This window comes from Hipposideros armiger, unplaced genomic scaffold, assembly GCF_001890085.2.
Source record: "Hipposideros armiger isolate ML-2016 unplaced genomic scaffold, ASM189008v1 scaffold_210, whole genome shotgun sequence".
In the NCBI taxonomy this organism is placed as follows: Eukaryota; Metazoa; Chordata; class Mammalia; order Chiroptera; family Hipposideridae; genus Hipposideros; species Hipposideros armiger.
Window position 1 is genome coordinate 99,870 of NW_017731560.1, and position 13,040 is coordinate 112,909.

Here is a 13,040-nt window from a genome sequence, read left to right on the forward strand (position 1 = left end):
TGAAGCAACGTCCTCCACAACTAGACTGAAGAACAAAACGACAGCAACTTGTCTGTTCCCCTTCCCCCAATTCCCCAGCACTGTTCCCATCCCCTAATTCCCCAATAAAAATCTTTAAAAAAAAAACTAACTTTTTTCTGTCATTAAGTTTGCAAATTTTGATCAACTTTCATTAAAAGTAATCATCTTTGGAGAAAACGATGTATTTTTGCAAAAACAAAATAAAACAAAACACCTAATTAAGTTGATAAGTATTAAATACCTTGTTGTATAACAATTGAGTCAAGTCTCAGTTTTATCTCAGCTCTTTCTACAATCCTTTCTTCAACAGTGTTGTCGGTGATGAGGCGGAACACATGTACTGGCTTCTTCTGACCAATACGATGTGCTCGATCCTAGGAGAAAAAAATCCTAATATATTGGGTATTCTGGATAAAATGTGTAATATAGCCACCATATGTTATAAAATTCTAAAAATAAAATTAGTTCCTGATCTCTCTACACATGCCACTTTTGAAAGGAGGGTAATGACTATTAAGAATATTTACAGACCCCTGGGAACAAAGAAATATGCAGATATTGTACTGTACTATTAATAGATAACTTCCAGGAGGAAACCAGGCAAAGCCCTATGATAATGAACCAGCAATTCCACTTCTGGGTATTTATCCCAAGAAAATGAAAACACCTTTTCTTATGGCAAAATAGTATGCCATTGTGTGTGTGTGTATATATATATATATATATATATATATATATATATATATATATCACATCTTCTTTATCCAATCATCTCTCGAAGGACACTTTGGTTGTTTCCATGTCTTGGCCACTGTAAATAAAGCTGCAAAGAACATAGGAGCACATATATCTTTACAGATAAACGTTTTCAGATTTTTGGCATAGATACCAGGAGAGGGATTGCTGGATCATATGGTAATTCTATTCTTAATTTTTTGAGGAACCTCCACACTGCCTTCCACGGCAACTGCACCAATCTGCATTCCAACCAACAGTGTATGAGGGTTCCTTTTTCTCCACAGCCTCTCCAACACTTGTTATTATGTGTCTTGTTGATGATAGTCATTCTAACTGGTGTGAGGTGATATATCATTGTGGTTTTGATTTGCATTTATCTGATAATTTTTGATGTTGGGCATTTTTTCAGATGTCTATTGGCCATTTGTATGTCCTCTTTGGAGAAATGTCTATTCAGGTCCATTGCCCATTTTTTAATTGGATTGTTTGTTTTGTTGTTGTTGAGTTGTATGAGTTCCTTATATACTTTGGATATGAGCCCCTTATTGGAGGCATTGTTTGCAAAAATCTTCTCCCCTTTGGTTGGTTGCCTCAATTCTGCCATAAACAAAGATGAAATAGTGCCGTTTGCGACAATATGGATGGATCTTGAGATTATGCTAAGCGAAATAAGTCCGACAGAAAAAGTAGAGAACCATATGATTTCACTGATATGTGGGATATAAAACTGAAAATTACAAAGGAACAAGACAAATGAGGTAACAAAAACTCACAGACACAGACAATAGTTTAGTGGTTACCAGAGGGTAGGGGAAGACAGGGGCATAGTAAAAGAGGGTAAAGGGGATTAAATTTATGGTGATGGAAGGAGAACTGACTCTGGGTGGTGAACACACAATGTGATATATAGATGATGTATTACAGAATTGTACACCTGAAACCTATGTAGTTTTACTAACAATTGTCACACCAATAAACTTTAATTAAGAAAAAAGAAAATGAAAACACTAATTTGAAAAAGAAATATGCACCCCTATGTTCACTGCAGCATTATTACAATAGCCAAGATATGGAAGCAACCTAGGTGTCCATCAATAGATAAACTGATAAAGAAGATGTGATATATATATTTGATGGAATATTACTCAGCCATTAAAATGAAAGCTTGCCATTTGTGACAACAAAGATGGACCTACATGGTACTCTGATAAGTGAAATGAGTTGGGTAGGCAAAGACATTCACATGATTTCACTTATATGTAGTATCTAAAAAACAAAAAAACAAACAAACAAATCAGAAACAGACTCATAGATACAGAGAACAAACTTGATGGTTGCCAGAGAGGGAGATAGACAAAAAAGATGAAGGGGATTAAGAGGTACAAACTTTCAGTCATAAAATAAATCATGGGGATATAATGTGCAGCATAGGAAATACAGGCTTCATTACAACTTTGTACGGTGGCAAGATGGTGACTAGACTTATCATGGTGATCACTTCATTAGGTATACAAACGTTGAGTCACTATGTTGTACACCTGAGACTAATATAATATTGTATGTCAAGTATAAATTTTAAAATTAATTAATTTTTAAAAGGTAAGGACTAGAGGAAGCTGAAACCTTCTGGATTAAGTTACTAAATAACTTTGAGCCACTATGTATAAACATCTTCCACACTAGCAAGGATTTTGTAAGTGAGGGACAAAGTAGTTAAAAAGGTTTGCTATGGTGGCAAAAGTCAACTTTGTCTCATCATCAAACAGTTCTTTCTACTTGCTGAGGCAATCCAGGAATCTGTAGTAAAGGGTCATAAAAATTAATGGGATACTAATATCCCTACTATTTATTGGTCTAGAATTGGTCCTATGGTTTATAGTTGGTAAAGGTGACAGGTGGAAAGTTCTGATAATATAAAAACATTTGGGGGTAGTGTTTTTAAAACATAGAAGCTGCTAGAGCAAATAGGTGAAGGGAGGAGGGTGGTTGAGAAAAAAAATCAAAGAAACAAGGTTCAAAACAGCCCTTACACTAAATATAAAAACACTAGAGCCCAGTAACAGTTTCAACACAGAATACTAAGAGAATGCAACATCCCTACACATATTTAAAATTTCAAACTCAAATCAGTAAATCATCAAAGATCAGCAAAACTCTAACACTTTTATGGAAATAAAGGCTATCATCAATGGGTTTTCCAGGTCAGTAATACTGTAACTTACAGGAGCTTACACCTACTTAGTCATATCAAACAGGTAGTTCAGTACCATGCTAAAGTAATAATTATGCCAAAGCATGTTAATTTAAAAGTGTCCTGATGGTCAATATTTTTCAATTCTCTATTATAAAAGAAAAAAAAAGGACTTCTAAGCTATGCCTCTTTGGCATATGAATTTAATTGCTTCCAAAGAGAGTCAGTTGTCCCATTACTTCTTGGGATTTTGAATGCATAGCTCTTTTGAATCTTTTTACTTCCGAAATTATATTTAACTTAAGATGTGTGACACTGACAAAAGTTGTAGCTCTAGTTCAATAAATAACACCATGATGAAAGGTAAGAGAAATACCTCCCCAAAATTTTTTTTATATACTGGTAGAATAGTTTCTTATGGTGTCCTTAGGTAGCAAATGTTTTCCTGGAATATATTCCTTTGTTACCATCTTATTTTATCACCCCATCTGTTTTATAATGAAAGTTAAAATCCCACCTCTCCTAATTTCACTGCTAAGGATTTTAATATATTTTGTTGTTAAGTAGAATAATATTGAGAGATTAACTTTTTAACCCTTTTTCATTAAAACATGCATTTGTCTTCTATAATATTTAGGAGTGGGAAAAATGAGACTTCTGTTTCATGATAAAAGCCAAAATCAACACACAAATGCTATAGTTGGATTTGGGTTGTGTTTATTTTCATGTGCCCTGTTTGTTTTTGCAATCAGCACATCAACTGCAAAATTGTTTGTTTTCCAGGATAATCTATTTTAACATCTAGAAAACCTCCCCAAAATTGTTATTCTTTTATGATAAATTGCCTTGGTACTGTACAAATAACAATAGAATTCTGAGCTAAGATAAATTTCTGACAACATTAAAGATTACTAACCATAGCTTGTAGATCAACCTGTGGATTCCAGTCTGAATCATATAGTATAACCACATCAGCACTTGCCAAGTTAATTCCGAGACCTCCAGCCCTGGTACTCAGCATAAAGATGAATTTGCTACTATTAGGAGCATTAAAGGCCTCTATTGCTTCCTTTTTATAATTGACACAGGAGATGAAAGAAAAAGAGAAAAAAATCAAAATATATTACCAAAATCCTTAAGAAATAAATAAACATTTTAACATGCATGCTCAAAACCAGACTTCATAATATTCTTCCACCTCCCAAAATATTTAAGCATCTTTCTATATACTGTACTGTGTGAATTGCTGTAGAAATTATATTATATAAAGTTCCTAATTTTTACAAGTTTACATCAACAGAGACAAACTTAGAATAATCATGGGCAGATTTAATTAAGCAAGTAATAAATCACTGAAATTATTTTAAAACAATAATAGTGAAAATGTTTTAATTGAGTGAGAGCTGACATATAACTCGGGGGCAAAATGTCAGATATCTCAACGTCATACACATTAGTTTAGTAGACCAACCAAGAGAAATAAAGGTTTAGAAATGAGAAAGAGAGCAACAGATAAAGGGGAAGGTAAGTAGATTTATTTCCATATGGTGAAAAGGGGCAAACAGAGAAGTAATGAGGGAAATCAGGAAGGTAACTGAGGGATATTTAGTAAAGAGTCTTAAAAATTAATGGAATGTTAATATGCTCACTATATAAAGATCTCATACAAATTAATTAGGGAAAAAAACCCTAAGACATCAAAAGAAAAATGATCAAAAAAATTTAAAAAAGACAATATACAGAACAAATACAAATGGCTAATAAACACAATAAGTATGTTCAATACACTAGTAATCAAATAAATACAAATTAAAACAACATAATACCATTTATTGAAGATTAAAAAAATGATAATACTCAATGTTGACGAGGGGGCGGTGAGACGGGCACTCTCATACATTGCTGCTGGGAGTGTAAATTGGTACAACCTTTCTGGAAAGCAATTTGGCAATATGCATCAAGAGTCTTAAAAACGTTCATACCCTTTGACCCAGTAATTCCACTTCTAGGAATTTATCCTAAGGAAATAATCAGAGATGTGCACAAAGATTTATGTATAAGGACTTTAACTATAGCATTATTTATAATAGTGAAAAATTGGAAACAACCTAAATGATCAACAATAGGGGGATAAATTATTTATATTACATCCATGAAATGAAATATTACACTGAAATTATTTTACAATGATTTTTTAATATAGGAAAGTACAATATAACATTGAGTAAAAAGTTATCAGTTACTGAACTTTATATATAGTGTGTACAGTATAATAATTACTTATATATATATATATATATATTATACATACATAAAAATTGGCCAGAACTACCTTTCTTTATTTTTCAAATTTCCTTCGGTAATGAAATACTACTTTTACAATCACAAAAATATTTTTAATGAATGGAATGGCATGGTCAAAAGTTGCAGGCAGAAAAGGTGACTCCCACTGCCGCAGTCAGTATAGCATGTAGAAAGGGCAGTATAGAAAGCAGCATGGTGTAGTGAGAGGCAATTTGGTGTAGAGGAAATAGCAAAAACCTGGGTATGAGTCATAACTTTACCATTTATTACATACGTGGTTCTGAGCAAGCATTTAACCTCTCTGAGACACAGTTTCAAGTAGAGAAAATTCTACCAATACTTTACTGGGCTGCTGGAAGAGTTCAATTGAAACTGTAAGTCACCTAGCTTATAGTAGTTGCTTGACAAATGTTAGTCCCTTTCCCTATAAAAGTGAGGCCACCAATTAAGTGAAAGCTACAGGAACTGAGTCAGAGGATGACCAAAGACAGCTGAATTTAGCTGTAGCAATGGAAAAAGGGCAAATTTGAGAACTATTGAGAAAGAACTGTGTATTAACAGCTGGTAAGGGACTCAAGTAAGGAATCAAATATGGTCTTCCCTTTCTTATTGGCAATGATGAAATGACTGTGTGGGCAACAACATAATGGAAAAGCAGGGCATTTCGAAAAAAAATAATGAACAGCTCTGACTTTGCTATATCTAAAGTCAATACATGGAATTTAAACTCTCTGGAGAACATTATTTGAAATGTTAAGAAACCAGAAGAATTTGGGCATAATTAGGTAATGTACACATTGTTCATGAGCAGAGATCAGTCAGAAATGCAAATTGGCTGTTTGAGGTCAGACGTCACCTACCCTTCTTCCTTAGTATCATCTTCATTCCAGGAAGAAGGGTCATCACGAATAGTACTATGGCCTATGCTTAAAAGGATTTAGAGAAACCTATCCTCAGGAGTAAATTAGCAAAAGCTCAGTAAAGCTTCAAGTTACCATTTCGGAAAGAGTAAAATACTATACAGCAGGGAACAGTGTGAGCTTTGAAATGTTCCACATTTATAAATGTTAACACAAGTGTTTCCCCGGAGTGGGTAGCAGGTAAATCCTTAATATGAAAAGGGCCTGTGTGCCTGCTGTGGACACTATCATATGCTCTAGCCAGGCTTCAATAAGAGGGTGCACAAGGGACAGAGGGCCCACTGCAGCTATGGAAGGAGAGGCCCATGGGCTGAGGGTCTTTGTGGCCTGAAAAGGGGCCCTAAAGCTGAGAGGTAAAAAGGCCGGTGTGCAATTTCATGACATATGGTATATACGGCATTATACAGTTTCAAAACTGCATTCATACCTATTATATCCAATGGTCCTCACGTTGTCAGAAAAAAAGAAGCCCAGGTATTAGTATTTCCCTTATAATACAGTTAAAGATACTGAGGCTCAGAGAATTAAATGGCTTGCATACACTACAAAGTGGTGAAGTTGGTGCTAAAATTCAGGTCTTCTGAAACCAAGTTCAATGCATTTTCCACTATACCATGAAATCACGATCTTTGCCCAGAGCATGAGTACAGACTTAAAACAGAGGCCAAAGACAGAGTCCTGAAGGATTACAGAAAAGAGAAGATAAATTAGCAAAGTCCTCCCCAAAAATGTGCTTTCAAGGGTTTAAAATACATTAGACCCATGATATTCATGAGGAATAATCTAAAGATCGATAAGAATTTCCAAATCTGAGACAGGTACTAGGTAAGCTTCCTCACTAGCTAAGTAACTCATTTCTACACACCACACTTATAGTATTCCAAGATCCAAATGCATGATCGGCACCTATACCTATGTTGTCCCATTCCAGTTTTACAAAGTCTCTATAAGACTGAGATTACTCCCATTACAATTTACTACGTTTCATGATTCTTTAGGTTTGCTTATAAACTGGAAAAATCTCAACTGTTAAACTCCACGAACAGTGAGAGCCTACTGTAGGAGACAAATCAAGAAAAGAAAATGACATAAAATCAGAGGTCAAAGAGTAAGCTGAGAAACGGTGATAAAAATGTCTGAGATAGCAGTGGTTAGAAGAGTTAAGGATGTAATGGTGTATCATTATCCTTTAGATAAGTGAGAATGTCTTTGAAAACCTTTGACAGAATGATTGGTAAAGAGTCAGTGTAATGGAAGCCAGACTGAAGATCTGAGAAGTGGTAGTGAGAAATTCAATGCACCTAGCTAAAGAAAAGGCAAAAGTTCAAAACTACCTAATGATGAAAACATGGCTTAATTGAACTCTGATTTTTGAAGTCTTACTTTCTTTTGTCTTCCTTACCTCCCTTTCTTCATGTGGGGTTTGTCCATCCAGTCGACAATACTCATAACCACGCCACATACAATAATCCTCCAAAATGTCCAGCAAGCGAGTCATCTGGCTAAAAATGAGAACCCTTGAACCTAAAACATTTCACACACACACACACACAAACACACACACACAAAAAAAGTCATTCAACTTGTGTAAAACTAACTTGGAAGTTACAAAAATTAAAAGATCATATGCAATATAAATATACAGGACATGAACACTCCACTAAACATATATACTTTCAATAGGTACTATAAATAATTATGCATTTGTTGAGTTATGCATTTTTAAGGCCTTCAAAATCCTCCACACATATTGAGATGATTTAAAATCTGCTTTTACTCTGTCCTGAGGATGAGCAATGGGTCCATACAATCTTTCACTGGGTTACTGCAATAGTCTCCCAACTAGTCTACTGTTTCTAGTCCATCATGCTTAGTAGATTTCCCCATACTGCTTCCAAGGTTCTCTTCCTAACATACAAATATGGTGTCACTTTCCACCCCCAAGTCTTCAATGGCCTGCCACCCCCACCCTGCCCCACCTTTAAAATAGCCCAACCTCATTAATGCATGGTTTAAAAGGCCTTTTGTAATTTGGCCCCATCCTTCTTTCCAGATTCATCACAACCACTCTACCCAAAAATACCATAAGTTCCGCATTCCCTTCCTTCAACACCTATTTCATTGCCCTGGAAAATCTTTCCCCTCCCGTTTCCCATGGTTTACTCCCACACATTCTCCAGTGCTCACCTCAAATATCATCTCTGTGACTACTTCCCCAACTCCCATTTTCTCAACATTTCATAGCACTTATCACAATGAACTGCAACTACTCCTCCTCACTACACTGTGGGCTTCTCGAAGGCAAAAACTGTTGTCTTATGTATCTTAGTATACCCATCCTGAAGAACAACTCCTGGCAAATAGTAAGTACTCAACAATGTTTGCTGAATGAATGAATGAGTGAGTGATTATGCAAAATGTTATTCATATACAAGTAATTAATGTTAAGTTATTTCATGTTTATTGGAAGATTTTTAACTCACCCTGTTCTTTGAGTTTGGCCAACAGTTTATCAAGAACTACCATTTTACCACTGTTGCTGACAATGTGCTCATCAGTGGTATAAGGTGGACCAGGTTCAGCACCATCAAACAAGTAAGGATGATTACAACACTTTCGAAGCTGCATCAGAATGTTTAAGAGTCGCATCTTGTCCATCTTGCCAGCAGAATTTAAAACATCGATATCTTTCATCAGGATTTTTGTATACCTGAAGTTTATTAAACTATAATTAATCATCGATTATTAGAAAAGTTTAATGCCACCATAAATGTCCCTTTGGAGATCAGCTTAGATTCTTATTTAATGATAAACAAGATTTGATTAGAGAGTAAATCTGATCAGCAATACCAAGAAACTAGAGAAGTTTTGAACATTTTATCTTGTATGTTGCCTATAAACCTATTTCCTACTATTTTTATCCATTACTAGAAATTGCCATCAGCTGATAACTATTCAGATAATTATATCTGATAATTATTCAATAACTACAATGTTTGCTGAAAGTTGGCATCCAACCTTTACTTGTTTGAGCTAAAAACAATCCCAATTTTTCTATACCTGTCTTCATAGGTCATTTTTTTTCTGATCCTATAAACACTTTTCATTATCTTTTCTAGACCTTCATCCAGATAAAAATATACCTACATATCCACCTGAACAGTAACAATATTTAATTATAATAAGAGCCAACCTGTACTGAGTCTAAGTGCCAGGTGTCATATCAAGGGCTTTACATGAATCATCTTGCTAAATTTTCACAAAAACTTTGAGATGTATACTAGTATCACCCCCATTATACAGAGGGAAAATCAGGCAGCTAAGGGAAGTGAAACAACTTACTCAGGGCCACAGAAAGGGACAAATACAGGGTATGATCTTATGTCTGAGTCCAGAAAAATACACTCTTCACCACATATAGTCACATTATAAATTATAAGTGATCTAATTTTATTTATATAAGCAACATTTTGCTTTTCTTAACAGCATTATTATTAATATATCTAATGTATGATTCCTTGTGACTCCTCTTGTCACTTTCCCGCTTTGCTTATATTTATCAAACCATTCCCGCTTCTATTTTTGTAATATCCACAATCACTGATATTTTCAACCACCTTATTACTCATTATTATGGTTATTACTATTTTCACTGATGAAAAAATTAGCAAATGTGCCAGTGGCATTTTCCCCCTTTAACCTTGACATCATCCTCATAAGCTGAGTATTATTATCCCCATTTTATAGAAGGGCAACTGAGGTTACATAACTTTCCCAAGCTAATAGCTGTTAAGAGGCAAAGCACGCATTCCAACAGGTCTATAGACTCTAACGCTGGTGCTCTGTCCCAAAGGTTAAATAAAATAAATTTTCTACTGAAATATCTGAACTACTTAACTTGCCATTTAAACATAAAATGTAATTTCTGAACTAAAGGCATAACTGAACCATTACAAAGCTAATTTTTAATAAATCCTTATACAAAAATAAATTCTAATGGAAAAAAATAGCTCACCATTCTCGCTGCATTTTACTCAGTCCCAAGTAAATCTTTATTTCCTTTTTAGGAGGCAGGCTCTTCTCTACATCAGTTTTTATGCGACGTAACAAAAACGGTTTTAAAACCTAAAAAGTGATAGTTTTTATAAAAGTTTATAAAATATTTAATATATAAACCTAAATTAGACATCAATAATGTGATGGCACAAAATACACTAAAAATTAAGACAATAAGATTATTGACTACTGAATAAGTGCAAAAGAGCCTTTTTAAAAATATGCTGTAATATAAGATTTTTAAAACTTAGAAGAAATCTGAAGTCAGAGTATGTATCAGAAAGTCTCTAAAAGTGAAATAAAATTTAGCCATTTCAAAATGGGTAAATATATGAATAAGGAGAAAATGTTTCAATGTTAAGGAAGATATGAATGAATAGGGAAAAAAAGATGAAATAAGATTGTATTGGGCCGGCCGAGTGGCTCAATTGGTTAAGAGTTGGCTTAAGAGTGCAAGCTCTGAGCAATAGAACCGCTTGTTCAATTCCCACATGGGCCAGTGACACTGTGGCCAAGCTGAGCTACTGTTGAGCTGCCAACAGGTGGCAGGATGGCTCAGCTGGCGAGAGCACATGCTCCTACCAATAAGGCTGCCTGTTTGATGGTGGGCTATGCCCGCCCACAACTAAGACTGAACTCAGCACCTTGAGCTGAGCTGCCACCCGGATGGCTCAGTGGATAGAGCATGTGCTCTTAACAACAAGGCTGCCAGTTCCACTCCCACATGGGATGGTGGGCTATGCCCGCCCACAACTAAGACTGAACTTGGCACCTTTAGCTGAGCTGCCACCCGGATGGCTCAGTGGATAGAGCATGTGCTCTTAACAAGGCTGCTGGCTCAACTCCCACATGGGATGGTGGCTAGGCCCACCCACAACTAAGATTGTAACACAGCACCTTGACCTTAGAGGCCACGAACTGCCGACAGGCAGCCAGATGGTGACGGGTGCCCTCCACAACTAAGATTGAAGAAAAACTACTTGGCTGTTCCCCCTCCCCCAATTTCCCAATCAAAAAAAAAAAGATTGTATACCTGCAACGCAGATTCGATCATAAGAAAACAATAGTGCTACCCATCGATAGAGTACCTGCAATGTGCCAGACACTGCACCATGAACTTTGCATATTAAGTATTGAATATTTACAATAAATCTTTGAGGGAAATGTGATTATTTCAATTTTAATAACATCGCCAAAGTCACTCTGCTAGTAAGTGGTACATGTAGAATGTAAACCCAGATCAAGCTGATTCTACAATCCGCTCAGCCCCTGATTAGCTGTCGTGAGCTGGTTAAGTTCCTTAACTTTTCTGACACTGTTTCCTCAGCCATTCATTCAAAAATATATCTTTACGGTAAATGCATATTCCAAGCATTTTTAAATGGGGATGACAACTATTTCTAAGGCTGCTGTGACAATTTCTGATAGTACATGTGTAGACTTTAACCACAGTAGACATTAGGAATCTAAGATATTATTATTATAGATGTATGGGAGGTAAAGAAAAGGAAGAAGTAAAAGCAGACTTATGGTGTGTAGTTTGGGACTCTTAAATGTGTCTAAGAGAGATTCTTAAGAGTTTACCTGCCTGTGAGATATTTATAAGACTCAGAAGGCAGTGGGATATGTAAGTCAAGAGCTTAGGACAGTGATAGGGAGAGAAAAATTTAGGAGTTTTAAGTATATAGGTGGAAGCTGAACCTATGGAAATAGATGCTCAGCGAAAGCATGTACGAAAAAGAAAGTCAAAGGCAAAGCCCAACAAAACACTAAACTTTCAGAGACACACTGAAAAAGAAAAACCCATAAAGGGAACTGATAGGCACAGCCATAGAGGTTAAAAGAAAATCCATTCCATACCCCAGAAACCAAGCAAGAAAGAGTTTAGAGCAGGAACACTTAGCAGTGCTAAATAGTACAGAGAAGCCAAGATATTGACCAAAAGGTGTACCCTGAATACACCAACTGGAAAATCATTGAAAACTTGAGAGATAAGTTTCGGTTACATGGAATGGACAGGTGGTCAATGGATCTAGGAGTGAACAGAATCCACCAGAAACAGAATAACCAGTCCCCAGAGCTGACCAAGTTCCTGATATCTGTGGCCCAGCTGTACTACAACTTGTGTGACAAGATTCCTGGAAGATTTGTCTTCTACTCCTCTTCTGCATTCTTACAATAAATTCCCCATTACTTAACGTAATTTATTTCCTGACTTTTTTTGTTTAACTCTGAACAAATATTAACAGCATGATCACTGTTTGGCGATTCAAGTCAATGAATGTTTAATGAGCAGTTACTCTGGACCATGCACACAGAGCTTAACGTGGTGCAAAACACACAGGGTTTCTGCCACATGAAGCTTATATTTTGCCTGGGGAGACGGGGAGAGGTAGAGGCAGACAATACTTTTTTTAAATATTTTTATTTGTAAAAAATTCTGGAGATGCTCATTAAAAATAGCAGACAAAAAATAGCAGAGATGCATCTATATTCACTTCCTCAAAAAACCCTACTAAGACATTTAAAAAAAAAAGAGGTGTACATAAAAAATAAGTGAATAGGAGATTAGGTAATACGGGAAGAGAGGATGAACTACTCTTTCAAGAAGCTTAGCCATCGGCCAGCTGAGTGGCACGTTGGTTAAGTGTTGGCTTGGGGGCCAGCCGAGTGGCGCGATGGTTAAGAGCTGGCTTGGGACGCCAGAGGGCCCCAGTTCGGATCCCACATGTGAGGGCCAGTGACGCTGCCCTCTTCAGCTAAGATGCTGAACAACAGCTCGGCCTGGGGCTGGGCTGCCGTGAGTCGCC

At 36.1% G+C, this 13,040-nt stretch overlaps 1 protein-coding gene across 1 annotated transcript in view; it reads right to left on the minus strand.

The window, feature by feature from the left end:
* The window catches only part of SMARCA1 (SNF2 related chromatin remodeling ATPase 1), a 99,485-nt gene that overhangs the window by 59,607 nt on the left and 26,838 nt on the right, over positions 1-13,040 (minus strand). Inside the window, exons 10-15 of the mRNA XM_019653914.1 lie at positions 10,190-10,299; positions 8,658-8,884; positions 7,577-7,698; positions 4,933-4,968; positions 3,867-4,019; positions 263-395 (exon numbers count right to left, since the gene is read on the minus strand). Of these exons, the coding sequence (XP_019509459.1) occupies positions 263-395; positions 3,867-4,019; positions 4,933-4,968; positions 7,577-7,698; positions 8,658-8,884; positions 10,190-10,299 (781 nt within the window). The remainder of the gene's footprint in view (positions 1-262; positions 396-3,866; positions 4,020-4,932; positions 4,969-7,576; positions 7,699-8,657; positions 8,885-10,189; positions 10,300-13,040) is intronic.